The sequence below is a fragment of the Camellia sinensis genome, chromosome 9 (assembly GCF_055761805.1).
Source record: "Camellia sinensis isolate YWXY chromosome 9, ASM5576180v1, whole genome shotgun sequence".
Lineage (NCBI taxonomy): Eukaryota > Viridiplantae > Streptophyta > Magnoliopsida > Ericales > Theaceae > Camellia > Camellia sinensis.
The window spans coordinates 181956066-181971081 of NC_138969.1; the positions used below are offsets into that span (position 1 = coordinate 181956066).

Sequence of the window (15016 nt, forward strand, 5' to 3'; positions counted from 1 at the left end):
ATCACAATCTACCCAGTGTCAAGATCGTGACCCATTTTTATTTCAGTCGTTGTTCCACGCCTCCCAGGATTTCTCTCTCAGTCGTGACCTACATCTGGTCTCGTCGGAATTGTGATCTACCTAGTGTCGGGATCGTGACCCATCTCTGTTTCAGTCGTCGGAATTGCAGCTCGTCATTTTCGATTTGCGATCCATCTGAGATTGGATCTGGTTTGTTTGTTTTGTTTGGTCATCTGCTTCGTCTCTCTCAACTACAACCTCCTTCTGTCTCTCTCTGGTTCTCAAAGTCTCTCTCTGCTTTGCGGGATCTCTAATTTAGTTAGTTTGGGTTTGGTTATTACCTTTGACTCTAGTTTGGCTAATTTGGTCTATTTTGTATTTATTACACTTGAACCCCTCGTCGCTCTAGTTATTACTATGTCTCTAGCTCTTGATGATTGTGCCTTTTGCCATCAAAGAAGTCATTGGAAGTACCATTGTCCCAAGAAGGGATGTTTGTCTGCCTTGTATTTTCAGCAGTCTCAGAACTAGTTCCGTACTTCTCCTGCCGCTTATACTGCATCTGCTCTAGCTATTGATCCTGACTTGTAGGGATGTAAGAAAAATCAAAAAAACTGACCAAACCGATTGAACCGGACCAAACCAATTATATTTGGTCTGTTTTTTAACAAGAATTGGTCTGTGCGGTTTTTAAATTTGAATTTTTTCGATTTTTGGTTCGGTATCGGTTTAAGCACCTTGTGCATCGATCTAAACCGAAATCAACCGTTTCAACATATATTATATTTATAATATATATATGTATATATATGATCTAATAATATAATGATATTAATAAGTATAATAAATTATTAACCTTAATTAATTAATCTTATTATCTGTATAACCTAAGTTTGCAAACTCTTATTATAAATAATCGTAACTCTAACTCATTATTCTTGAAACATTAATATTTTTTTAAAAAAAAAAATTTGTTTTTATTTTCTTAATTTAGGAATTGAAAAGTATGTATTAAATGGATGGATTGGATATGTTTGAAATGGTAGACAAATAACTAATTTAATAATTTTATTTAGATTAATGATCGACTGTTTCAACATATATTGTATTTATAATATATATATTGTGAGAACCCGAATATAAAAATCAAGTAAATAATTAAATAATAATAATATTACAATCTCAAATATTTTGGTGGTGAATCCTAAAGTGCAAATTAAATATTTGGAAGGTCTTTTAATTAATTTTAAAACCTAAAATAAATTTATGGTGAAAGTCTTTAATTTAGAGGCAAGGTTTATAATAAATAAATAAAAAATAGAGAAGAGGGTGTGACTTGAACTATAGACCACAAAATTAATAAATAAGGCTCTTACCATTTGAGTTGCATATAAGTTATACATATATTTTGTATATTTATCTATTTATTTGACCTACACATGCTTTAGGTGTACCCAACCATTAGTATAAAATAAAAACAAAAGAAAAACCCTGACTCTCTTATTATTTTCACAACACAACAGCAGTCACTTTAGGTTTCTTAGCAGCCGTGAGTCATTGTGAGGGGAAGAGAGAGAGAGAGAAAGAAATTTCTAGCATCTTGTGATCTGCAACTTTAAGGTATTGTTCTTCTATAATATATTATATCTATGATTATTGTGTATGGATGCTTCGGTGTATTGATTGGAAGAAAAAGGAATGGATTGGCTGATTGTGTTAGTATTCTGTGTATATTATTATCATACAAAATTTTAAAGCGAATTAAGGAGCTAAAGTCGTTAGATAAGAATTCTGCACAGAACCACAAACTTTAAAAATCAAGAAACCATATCAAACGAATGAATTTGAAACTGAAATTTTGACAGTAGATTAATTACATATTGAATTGCATATCTGAATGTTTTCATAATTTTTGGGAGTCAAAATCCATATAAACTGATGCGTTAAAATCAGTCCAGAAAACTGGTTTTAAACTGCAAATTCGGGTGTATTGTTCTCTTTGGGTATAAATCCAAAAATTATCAAATCAGCGTCATTAGAACCGGTTACGAGCCTAGTTTCTTACATTTTTGGCCTTGCATTGATTGCTCGTGTATATTAAGAGAATCGACAATTTCTTTAAAGTGCTGCAGAAAATAACCTGTTTGGATATAATAAATTGTAGATAATTATTTTGATTAGCAAATCCAGTGAAACCAATTGGGTTTGAAACTTAGGATATATTAGTTGATATCTAGAAGTTTTTGAAATTTTTAGAATAGCGTGGAGTGATTTTTGTAATTTTCAAAGTTAGCGAATAGATTGAGAAAACTTGTTTAAAAGTGTGTTTTATCTTAAAGTTATTTTTAGTTAACTTTCGATCGGAACCCATGTCTTGGGTGATTTTAGACCTTGAAGAACATGAACTTAGGTAATATTTAAGAGTAACGGTGAGTTGGGTTGAGCCATGTTAGCGCGCTTTAGTTGAGGTTACTTAGTTCCTATTTTTTTAGTATTTTTAAATTAGTAGTGACGTGTAGTTTTTATACTTGGTTCAGGGCACTAGTTGGACTTTTATACTCTATTTGAGGATTATATTATTTCAGTTTCAGGTGAGTAGTTTCATGCTACATATTTTTATAAATGTTCCCCTACCTTGAATTGTTGAAAAATTAAATTGTTGTTTCATGACTAAACTGTTTTGATAAATTATTATATTATCAATTGAATCAAATTATTTCTGAAACATGTGCGAACTTGGCATACTGTAAACTATTTGTTTTGGTCTCATGTTTATAATGATGAACTACCATGTTTTGCAAAACTAATGTGTATTGATTATTGGGACCATATGTGTATTTAGTCCAGGGAAATTATTCCATTGTGTGTGGTGACTCTGGCCACTAGGGAACAGATCCGGGTTGGACCGTGATGACTCTAATGCTCAACGATTGTAAGGAAAAGACCTTAAAAAAAAACTAGGTGACCTTCAATCGGATCGTCTTTCAGAAAAGGCCCAAGTGCCACCCTGAGGATGACTCTTAGTTCTGTATTGGATCCAACGGGGCTTATAGCCTTGAGAACTGTGTGGCATATTATTTTTTTTTTTTCTTGGTACCCAGAAAACTATTGGTATTCATGTTATAATCTGTTTTAAGTGAAAAATGTCATTTATCATGTTCTTGCGAGACATGAGTATTTTAAGTGTTGAACTGTGGAACCTTCTTTTTGAAACAGATTGTTTTTTTTTTTACCAAACTGTATGCCAATCTAGTTTCTGTGATATATATCTTATTTTGGAATTGAGCCATGTTTTCAAAACTGTATTTACTATCCATGTTATTGCTCACTGAGCTATCAGCTGATTTAGTTTTTATCACTTCCAGGTGTTAGAAGGACTTAGGGTGGACTCATGGCGTAGCTGAGACTCGATTGGACCTCTAGGACATACATTTATTTTGTTTTAGATTGTTATGTCAAGTTTGTGCATACTTCTTTTTATTTTTATTAAGGTTCATTTAGGATTATTTTGATATGTGGGCTGTTTATATCCCATAAGTTTGGATGGTATTGATTACGGTTGGTTTTGCCGTTTATACTTGTGGAATGTCACCGGATTGGGTTTGGTTATTTATTACTGGACTTTTGTATAGTTGCTCAATGTGATTATGGATTAGTGGTTAGGCTTATGTGTGCCTTGGGCTGAGTCCCTATGGGCCACGGCCGGTCATCCCCGGATTTGAGGTGTGACATATATAATCTAATAATATAATGATATTAATAAGTATAATAAATTATTAACCTTAATTAATTAATCTTATCATCTTTATAACCTAAGTTTGTAAACTCTTACTATATATAATCGTAACTCTAACTCATTATTCTTGAACCTTAGTATTTAAAAAAAAAAAAAAAATTGTTTTTATTTTTGTTAATTTAGGAATTGAAAAGTATGTATTAAATGGATGGATTGGATATGTTTGAAATGGTAGACAAATAACTAATTTAATGTTTTTATATAGATTAATGATTATATTTAAAAGTGGCTCAAGTTTGAACAATCATAAATCGATTAAACCACACCAAATTGAACCGTTTCAATCAGTTCGATTCGGTACGGTCTGATGGAAGAGGCGGTCGGTATCGGTGTTCAAAATAATAAAACCGACATTATTGGTTCGGTGTAATTTTTTACCCAAATACTGATCGTACCGAACCGATTACATCCCTATTGACTTGGCTTCTTTGAGTGCTCAGATTGGTCAGCTTCAGCCTATACCGTCTGCCTCCATTGTTTCCTCTCTTCATTCAGGTTTGTTTGGGTCTTCTTTAGGTATTTCTTCGTCTGTTTGGATTTTTGACTCTGGTGCCTCTCATTATATAATTCCACATCTCCCCTTCCTTCAAAATTGTACTCATCTTCCCTTTCCTATTACTGGCAATGCTGCTAATAGGTCTGGTATGTCTGTTATATCTGTTAGGTCTATCCTACCATCTACTATGTTTGTTGTCTCTATTCCATCTGCCTTTTATATTCCTCAGTTATCTGTCAATTTATTATCTATCAATCGGTTTGATGCCTCTAGTTTTGATGTTATCTTTTCTTCGTATATCTGTTCTGTGCATAATCAGATGTCTAAGTAGTAGATTGGGACTGGCCGTAGAATTGAAGACCTCTATTTGGTGAAAAGCTTGCATCTGCCTATGACTACCTCTCTGACTGCCTTTTCTTCTTTCAGCAGTGCTGGGGACCCCCAGTGGGGGGTAACCCCCAGCACCTCCACCTTCACGTGGGGGGCTGTGAGACCAAGACTAAAAATAAAAAATAAAAATTTTGGACCAATCAAAAAATAATGGAGGTGGTGAGGGTCACCCCCACTGGGGGTCTTAGTCTTTTTCCTTATTCTTTTTAGTTAGATTCTCTGTCCAGTCCTTTTGGCATTCCAGATTAGGGTATTTGTCTGTTGACCGCTTACAGTCTTTAGCTCAGTCAGGTATATTGGGTAAAGTTTCTCCTAGTCAACTTACCAAGTGTCGGAGGTGTAAACTTGCCAAAATGACAACCTTACCTTTCCGTAACAGTACTTCTATATCTGTTACACAGTTTTCTTTAGTTCATACTGATGTTTGGGGCCCTTCTCCTGTTCTCACTAAGGGGGGTTCTGCATACTATGTGTTATTTGTTGATGATTGCACTCGTTATACTTGGGGTTTATTTTATGACTCATAAATTCGATTTCCATTAGATATACCATACCTTTCAATCTATGGTTACTACTCAGTTTGGGTCTACCATTAAAGTATTATGGTCTGACTTGGGTGGGTAATATTTAAAAAATGAGTTTTGTGAGTATTTGGCCAATTTGGATACCATTCACTAAACTTCATGTACAGATACACCTGTCCAAAATGGTAGAGCCGAGCATAAACATCTTCATCTCCTTAAGACAGCTAGGTCTCTTCTTCTTTTCGCCTCAGTTTCGGCTCCATTCTGTGGAGAGGCAATTCTTACTGTTGCTTTTCTTCTCAACCACATGCCTACTTCTCTTTTTTCTGGTCGGTTTCCTTATGAGGTTTTGTTCTCCCAAATTCCTAACTACTCCCTTCTTCGTGTGTTTGGGTTTGCCTGTTTTGTCCTTCTTCCTCGCAAAGATAGGACCAAACTTAGTTCCCGGTCTGTCCTTTCTGTCTTTTTTGGTTACAATCTTACTCAGAAAGGCTACCAATGCTTTGACCCTGTCTTTCGTAGCCTTTATGTCTCCTGTCATGTTGCCTTTCTCGAACGTCTATCTTACTTTCAGCTTCTCCCTCTCACTGCTCCAGTTTCCAAAGAGGATTTGGTTCACATTGACCCCTTTCCTTCTGAGGTCCTGTCTGATGAGTACATCTTCACTGTTCCTCTTGAGCCCATTCCTACTTCTCCATCTACGTCACCTATGGATCCTTCTCCTCCTTCGCCTTCTTCTTCCCCTTCGTTGTTTGTCTATTCTTGTCGCCAGACTCCTCCACCACCAGTTGTCTCTACTCTTGTTGCTATTCCTTCTGCTTCTGACAGCTCTGATCCTGCTGCACACCGATATCCTACTCATAAGCGTCGTCCTCCAAATAGGTTAGGTTGGTTTAATACATGTTTTTCTACTTCTTACCATACATTTTTGTCTGTTATTCATTCTCTTGCAGAACCACAGTCTTATACGGAGGCCTGTCGAGATCCTAATTGGGTTCAAGCTATGAATGATGAGTTGTTTTCCTTACAGAAGACTAACACTTGGGAGTTGATTCTTTTGCCTGTTGGCAAAAATCTAGTTGGTTGCAAATGGGTCTACAAAGTCAAGACTCATTCTGATGGTTCTCTTGAGCACTACAAAGCTCGCTTGGTTGCCAAGGGTTTCTCACAGGAGTATGGTATTAATTATGAGGAGACATTTGCCCCTGTTGCCAAGATAACTATTGTCCGTACCTTAATTTTGGTTGCTGTTATTCGACATTGGCTTCTCTATCAGATGGATGTTAAGAATGCTTTTCTTACTGGTCATCTTACTGAGGAGGTCTACATGCATCCTCCCACTGGTCTTCTCCACTCCTTTGGGCAAGTTTGTCATCTTCGGTGTGCTCTATATGGTTTGAAGCAATCTCCTCGTACTTAGTATGCTCGCTTTCAGACTGCCGTTGCCGAGCTTGGTTTCATCTTTCTGCTTCCTACTCTGTTTTGTTTCTGAGATATACCTCAGCTGGTTTTGTTGCTCTCTTACTCTATGCGGATGATATGATCATCACTGGCTCTGACTCTTCTGCTATCTCTAAGGTCAAGCAATATCTCTTCCGCACCTTCGAAATGAAGGATCTGGGTCCATTGCGGTATTTTCTTGGTATTGAGGTTGCCTCTTCTCCAAAGGGCTATTTTCTGTCTCAGGCCAAGTATGCTAATGAGGTTATTCACCGTGTCGATCTTACTGATACTAAGGTTTCTAATACACCTATTGAGCTGAATGTGAAGCTCAACTCCACTGATGGTGTTCCTCTGGATGATCCCATGTTATATCGAGAGCTCGTGGGTTGCTTAGTCTATCTGACGGTTACTCGTCCTGATCTTGCCTATGTTGTTCATATGGTTAGCCAGCTTGTCTCTGCTCCTCGTTCCACCCATTGGGCTGCTTTGGTTCGGATTCTTTGCTATCTCCGAGGTACTATATTTTAGGGTTTACTGTTGTCTTCTACTTCCTCTTTGAACTTGGTGGCTTATGCTGATTCTGATTGAGCTGGTGATGTCACTGATTGCAAGTTCACTTATGTATGTTTCTTGGTGATTCTTTAATCTCTTGGAAGGCAAAGAAACAGACTATTGTTGCGCGTTCCACTTCTGAGACTGAGTACCATGTTATGGCTCATGCCACTGTTGAGATTGTTTGGCTTTGTTGTCTCTTGACTGAGTTAGGTATACCTCGGTCTTCTCCGACCTTTCTCTATTATGACAACCGTAGTGTTATTCAAATTGCCCACAATACTGTCTTCCATGAACGGATGAAAAACATTGAGATTGATTGTCACTTTGTCCGACAACGTCTACAGTCTGGCTCTATCTCGCTTCTTTTCGTCTCCTCGACTTTGCAACTTGCGGCCTTCTTCACCAAGACTCACACTACCGCTCAGTTTTAGTTTCTTCTTAGCAAACTGTCAGTGTTTTCTGCTAAAACAACTTGAGTTTGAGCGGGGGTGTGAGAATATATTGTATATATGGCATGTTGTGCATATATGGCATGATTGTGTAAATAGGACTTAGTATTTCCTTTTTCAGTCATAGATTTAGGGCTATATAAATTGATAAACTCTTTGTAAATTGATGCAATTGAATACACAATATTCTTTAGAAACTTAGACTAATATGCATATATCTGAAGAACTCGTCAAGATCACAAGACTCCATCAATAATGGATCGATCAACTCCATCCCTCTCCCTTCATTCCATAATTGCCATACCTATAGCATCACCAAGCCAAATACACTTATTCAAGCCAAAAAACTTCCAACAAGACTATCAATTTTGAGAAGTATAGTCTAACTCAAGTTGAATAAGCTTCCATATGCTATAAGGCTAGGGGCACACTTAGTAAGATGGAAACTAGCATTCCTCCTCCCAGTTATGATCTCAATCAAAGGGACACCAAAACTGAAAACATCAGATTTGACGGAATATAGTTCTTCCATAGCAAACTCTGGAGCCATGTAACCACTATCCGAAAAGAGAAAGAATTAGAAAGAAGTTTGAAATAGGAACCAAAACATGTTATAAGACAATAATAACTCATGTGATTGATGAAGCGAAAAAGTGATTGAAAGAACTTACCATGTTCCAACAATCTTGGAAGTGTTAGTAGCATCATCACTTCCTCTGAAGATCCTTGTCATTCTAAAGTCCGAGATCTTTGGATTCATTTCACTATCCAATAACACAATGCTTGGTTTCAAGTCCCTATGAATGATTCTAAGTCGAGAATCCTCACAAAGATATAGCATTCCTCTTGCAATTCCATTGATGATATTCAGACGCTAGCTCTAGTTCATATGAACACGCATCCTAGGATCTAACCAAAAATAAATTTATAGATTAGGGAAAAAAAAGCTTTAGAATAAGTTCAATGAAACCTATCCAAATTCATATGTCAGATCTGTATAGAAAAATAAAATATTGAAGTTGAAAACTTCATAAAAGAAAAGAACACAAACCAACAAGGCAGACATCGAGGCTGCCATTGGGCATGTATTCATAGATGAGCAACTTTTCATCTCCATCTATGCAAAAGCCCATAAGCCTGACAAGATTTTTGTGTTAAAGTTTCAATATTAATAAAACTTCATTGGTGAATTCATCTCAAGGAAGCACAGGTGCGGGTACGAGTGCGGTACGGGTATGAGTGCGGGTACACCGATTCGGCAAAACTCAAAAAAAGTACGATACGGGTACAGCTGCGGTACGTCGATATTTTTTTATTTTTTTTAAATATAATTATGATTAAAGGATCCAACCTACAAATTAAAATTAAATATCAAAACTAAAAAAAGAACTACTCATTTTCCTATAATTGAAAACCATTAAAGCCTTAAAAATAATATATGTGAAATCTCTCACTTTGACATGTTATTCACTGTGAATTTGTGATCATAATTTATTTTTAAAATCTTTCTTTTTGCTCATCAATTTGCTATTTTTATAAGGTGAGACCAAAGAAATAACAGGAGACCAAAGAAAGATTTAAAGTTAATTGACAACAGTAAAGGAAAACAAATTCTCAATTGGGGCAGGTTGTCAATTGCAATTTGCATAATACATAAAATTGCATCATTCCTAACCGCTACTAATCAACTAATAAAATATCAATTTTTAATGTTTTGTGCATAAAATTTAAAAGTTTGTTATGATTAAAGATTTTATAAAGAAATTCTAGGAGGATCTAAAGCAAAAGCATAATGCATAGTCATACACAGAACTACCCTTTATAGGCCTTGTTATTTTTTTTGGTTCAAATTGCTTTTTAAAAACATCAAAATCATTTGTTGATATGCTTATACAATTTATACAGACAGACAGGACAATAGAGTAACATCAAAATTACTGATCTGCAAGGGCAACAAAAAAAAATAAAAAATAATAATAATAATTGCTAATTTGTAAGGGCAGAAAAAAAAAGGGCCCTGGCGTACCCAAGGCGTACCCACGCCGTACCCATGGCGTACCCGTGGTGTACCCGAATGAACCAAATGTACCGGACCCTCTTTTGCCATACCTGGTACGCGTGCCGCCGTACCGGTATGCGTACCCGCAACCGGTAAGTACCCGGTACTCGTACAACACTGTTTTTGGAGTACCCGTGCTTCATAGATTCATCTAAACCGTGCTCAGATACACTAAAGAGCCTCTTCACAGCAACTTCTTTACCATCAGGTAGTTGACCCAGAAAAAAAATATAAAAAATATAAAAAATACTGAGAATTGGTTTATTGGTGTGGAGAGAGTTATGAGTGTATTTTAAATACTAGGAGAGTTATTGAGAAACAGCTAATATTTTCTTTCATTTGACTAAGAGGTCAAGTGTTTAAATCTTTTCAATTGTAAGAATTTCTCTTCATTAAGTTATAGTCGCCAACTACTGAAAAAAAGAAAAGGAACCTGCTGGGTTCTTTGAATTCAATTTTTTTAGAAAAATTTGGACTTTCTGTTTAGTTATCCAAAAAATCAACCAAAAAAAAAATCCAAAATCTTAGGTAGTGTTTGGTAGAGTTTTAGAATTATGATTTGAGAATAAAGTTGTATTTTGAATTTGTGAGTTTTGAAATTATGATTTGAGTGTGAAAAATTTTGTTTGGTTATGAGTTTTGAAAATAGTTTTAAATTGAGTTTGAATTGACTAATGTAACATGTGATATTTGATACAAAAACTTACAACTCATAACCAAACACACAACCCAAAATTCTATTCAATGTTCATAAAAAATTTAAAAAAAAGACTGAGAAATTTACTCTGAAATTCAAGATAAGAACTAGAAAAGGTTTTCAAAATTGCTCTTTCCTCCCTCTCATAATACATAACTCACCATGAGAAAAACAACAAATAGACGGTGACAATGACAACTCCCATTGGGGCAATTTTTATAATGTTTATTAAAGTTTTCTCTAACAACTCATAATGATAATTACACTACAACACTTTGAAACAATTAATCCACTCAGCTGCATCGATCAACGGGGCATAACAACATAAATTGTTAATTCATTAACAAAATAATCTTTGTCATTTGTTTCATAGTGATCTCTAAATCTCCCGACAGAGAAGGCGGGTCGTTCAGGTTGACTAAGAGTTACAGCTTCACTTTTCAGCATAACCACAACTGATGACATAGTAGGCCTATCATATGCATCTTCTTGGACGCACAATAAACCAATATGCATATATCTTACGAACTCGTCAAGATCACAAGACTTCATCAATAATGGATCGATCATTTCCAACCCATTCCCTTCATTCCATAATTGCCATACCTATAGCATCACCAAGCCAAATATGATTATTCAAGCAAAAAAAAAAAAAAAAAAACATTCAGCAAGACTATCAATTTTGAGTAGTCCAACTCAAGTCAAATAAACTTACAAATGCTATAAGGCTAGGGACGCAGTTAGTGAGATGAAAAGTAGCATTCCTCCTCCCAGTTATGATCTCAATCAAAAGGACACCAAAGCTAAAAACATCAGACTTAACAAAATACAGTCCTTCCATAGCAAGCTCTGGAGCCATGTAACCACTATCTGAAAAGAGAAAGGATTAGATAGAAGTTTGAAATACGAACAAAAAAATGTTATAAGACAATAAACCCAAATGATTGATGAGGTGAAAAAGTGATTGAAAAAGAAACACTAAACTCACTATGTCCCAACAATCCTAGCAGTGTTAGTTGCATCATCACTTCCTCCGAAGATCCTTGCCATTCCAAAGTCTAATATGTTTGGATTCATTTCACTGTCCAGTAACACATTGCTTGGTTTCAAGTCCCTATGAATGATTCTAAGCCAAGAATCCTCTTGAAGATATAGCATTCCTCTTGTAATTCCATTGATGATGTTCAGACTCCTGCTCCAGTTCATTTGCGCACGCTTCCTAGGATCTAACCAAAAATGAATTTATAGATTAGGGGAAAAAAAAGCTTTAGAATAAGTTCAATGAAACCTATACATATTCATATGCCAAATTTGTATAGAAAAATAAAATATTGAAGTTGAAAACTTCACAAAAGAAAAGAATACAAACCAAGATGGAAGACATCGAGGTTGCCATTGGGCATGTATTCATAGATGAGAAACTTTTCATCTCCATCTATGCAAAAGCCCAGAAGCCTGACAAGATTCTTGTGTTGAAGTTTCAATATTAATAAAACTTCATTGGTGAATTCATCTAAACCTTGCTCAGATACACTTGAGAGCCTCTTCACAGCAACTTCTTTACCATTAGGTAGTTGACCCTGGAAAAAATGTATCAAGCCATTAAAACTAGAAGGAAAAGAAGGAAAAGAAAAAAAAAAAAAGGATTTCATGTTTGCAGAAAAGAAAAAAGAAAAAAAATGTTATCACCTTATAAACAGGACCAAAACCACCTTGTCCGAGCTTATTTGAATCAGAGAAGTTATCTGTGGCTGCACTTAGCGTTGACAAATCAAAAAAAGGAAAATTCTAAGAGTTCAAGTTGTCCCTTGCTTGCAAATTTTGATGCTGAACATCTATGTTATTGGGGTCCCCATTATCGTATAATTGATTTTCTCAGCTAGATACTTGTATTTCCCCTGAAATTTGGGGAAAATAAAAAATTAGATGTTTGGTTTCAGTTTTATAAAAGAAAACATATAATTGAGAGTTGAGGGAAAAAAGAATTTAATTTGTACTAGCTGGAGTCATTACTTGTCTTAGTTTGATTCCTTATGGCAAGACAGTAGCAGACACAAAAACCCAAAAGTACTACCATTAGAATTGCTGATACAATTGTAACAATCATCCAATTGTTCCTCCTGCTTGCTTTTGGAATTCAAGAAAAAAGAAATACTAAATTCTGTCAAGAAATACTATTTGTAGAACAAATTCCAATATTGGTAAACAAATTAATACTTACTTTCAAATATCCTCAGGTTTTCAGAAGTCGCGCCTTCATAAAAAGCATAGAACTCATACCTTAAGTAGCAATTGGGACTAAGAAGTCTAGTGCCACGAGACTCAGAACAACAACTTAAAGTGTTTGCTATTGCTATTTCAAGGCATGTATTGTAGTCATCTGGAGACAAGTCTGTTGTGCACTGCACAAGACCGTATATTGTTTCAGTATCTGTAAAGTTCACCGCTCCAGTGGCATACATACCATATGAAGGATTGAATGCTGCGAGCCTGCTAAGATTATGCAATGTGTCATTCATGACAGAACTAAACTGGCCAAATTCATCACCAGAAACATTTTGTTTGTTGTCTTTCCAAATGTTTCCTGTCACATCCAAATGCCCAAAGAATGATTCATTAGCGTAGTGCAACTGGCAATTTTCCTCCCACACAACCGCTTCGTTTCTTTTTCCGCAAAGTGTTTGGATGTCTTGTGATGCACTTTCAATACAGTTCTTGCAGTAATCTTTCGATACAAAGTTATAGCAGAGAAAGAGATCGAAAACTGTGTCTTGGTCATTTCCCGTGGTGGTGTTGTAGAAATTGGAGACAGAAGAATTTAAAGACAAAGAATAAAGAAGGTTTTTGAGATTAGATTGAAATAGATTATTATTTGTAGAAATAGTTGTGTTTGAACAAAATTGATAGGGAGGGGCATCGGCGCGAACAAGATCATGAAGTGGAAAAAAGAAATGATAAAGCAAAAGCAATTTGATTGTTTTTGGAAACGGAAACATGACTCTCTCCTCTTCTTGTGTGCACTGTGATATGAACTATGAAGTCAATCAATTGACTACAATTTATGCTGTCATGGAGTTTTAAATAAAATACAATTTGAGTTAAAAGGACCTTTCCTGGTAACGGATGATAAAATAATTTTCATGACGTTGGTATTGTGGTCAAGCTACTTGTATTCAATGTTGATTAGTCAATTCTTCTAAAAGGGAAGATAGTAGGAAACTAACTTTGTACCATTTTGTAATGGTAATGAAATATTAGAGAGAAAACCAACAAAGTCATTACCAAAACGCTTTCAATTATTAGGGAATATTACCTTACGTACTCTCCTTAAAAAGGTACATATTGACCCCTTAATTCTGAAAATTGTACAAAGGCTCCCTTTCTGAAGGAGGTTTAGAGGGGAGAAAGTGATATATTTTTGTAGTTGATAGGAGAAAGTGATATATTTTTGTAGTTGATAGGTTCAATATGTATGAATTTGAAAAATCTAGAAATCCCCTAGATGTTGATTTGTGATTATGTATCAATTTTAAGCAGTATATAACAATCCCAATCAAACAATCAAGAAAAATCGACACAACGATTTTACGTGGAAAAACCACAGTTGGACACCTCCAATTGTGATAAAAAAAAACCACGAGCAACAGCCACAAAACAATCCACTAAGAAGATATAAAGGAATTACGCAGGTATACTCTCAATTACCTAGCGAATCCACGCTCGAATTGAACCAACCTCTATGTGCCTCTTTCAACCCCGTCTTCACCTTGGAATTGTCTTGACAATGAGCCACTCCGGAATCCACCAAAGCTTCAGGCTCGAATTCTTCAGAATCCACCGAAGAACAACTCTCTCTTTTGTATAGAACAAACAAGTAATCCTTTGATGTATACTCTTTAAACCATGAGTTGAATACTCAATCAAAACATCAATGAAAGCTAGCAAAATATCCCCAGATATAAACCATAGAACCCAAGAAGAAGATCTGGAGGAGTAATCCTAAAATCTGACAGAAACACGTACTTATAGAAATTTGAATCGCGATGCTCGCTCGAGCGAGGAACCAAAAACGCTTGTTTTCCATAAGTGGTTTCACTCGAGCCACGCAAGCTTCGCTCGAGCGCACATTCATCTCTTTCAGGTTTTTAGCCAGATGCACTCCTTCGCTCGAGCGAGCAAGGGCGGACATGCAACTTCGAATGCAATTTTGCATTTTGCTTCGGGGGCGCTGCCCCTCGACCTCGCCGTGGCGCTGCCCCGGACCTGCCAAAGGGGCGCTGCCCCCTAGACCCCCGCGAGCTGACCGGACAGCTCGATCCCCATCATAATCAGTGAAGTGGCAATCTTGAAAGTATTAACATCACAAACTTCTCTGCAAGGCACAATTCGGGTTGGATTCGCATCTAAAAACTCATAGCCTCATTGAAATAAAAAGTGCGAAAACAAATACAACTTAAAGGAGTTTTGTCAAACGGGGCTGCCAAAAATAAAAACCTAACAGAATTCATAGATGAAGGAAATAATAGTGATATTCACTTAACAGTTGAGGGGTCTTAGGGTAATTAAATTTTTTTTTCTAGGAGGTCAAAATTTCTTTGTTAGTTGAT

The 15016-nt window shown here is 35.9% G+C and overlaps 1 protein-coding gene and 1 pseudogene across 3 annotated transcripts; both read right to left on the reverse strand.

Annotated features, from left to right (window-relative positions):
- Window positions 1-8035: 8035 nt before the first annotated feature.
- LOC114317067 (cysteine-rich receptor-like protein kinase 10 pseudogene) lies at window positions 8036-8494 on the reverse strand (annotated as a pseudogene).
- A 1937-nt stretch (window positions 8495-10431) lies between these two features.
- LOC114257633 (cysteine-rich receptor-like protein kinase 10) lies at window positions 10432-13436 on the reverse strand. 3 transcript variants are annotated; one of them, XR_014341377.1, is made up of 6 exons: window positions 12631-13436; window positions 12423-12536; window positions 11779-12307; window positions 11398-11635; window positions 11125-11279; window positions 10432-11015 (listed from the first exon to the last, which is right to left on the reverse strand). XR_014341377.1 is itself a non-coding variant. In XM_082889721.1 (4 exons), the coding sequence occupies exons 2-4, from the start codon at window positions 11432-11434 to the stop codon at window positions 10716-10718; spliced, it is 492 nt and encodes a 163-aa protein (XP_082745847.1). In that variant the 5' UTR covers window positions 11435-11635; window positions 11779-12236; the 3' UTR covers window positions 10432-10715. The 3 variants fall into 3 exon arrangements, 1 of the variants encoding a protein (XP_082745847.1); XR_014341378.1 differs by lacking the exons at window positions 10432-11015; window positions 11125-11279 and having other exon boundaries at window positions 11779-11989; window positions 12122-12307; XM_082889721.1 differs by lacking the exons at window positions 12423-12536; window positions 12631-13436 and having other exon boundaries at window positions 11779-12236.
- Window positions 13437-15016: the final 1580 nt, after the last annotated feature.

Coding starts and splice junctions, on each gene's coding strand:
- LOC114257633 (XM_082889721.1), bottom strand. CDS start 11,434: ATGATGCAACTAACACTGCTAGGATTGTTGGGACATA. Junction 11,280..11,397: donor GCTAGGATTGTTGGGACATA/GTGAGTTTAGTG, acceptor TTCTCTTTTCAG/ATAGTGGTTACATGGCTCCA. Junction 11,016..11,124: donor TCCCTAGCCTTATAGCATTT/GTAAGTTTATTT, acceptor GTGATGCTATAG/GTATGGCAATTATGGAATGA.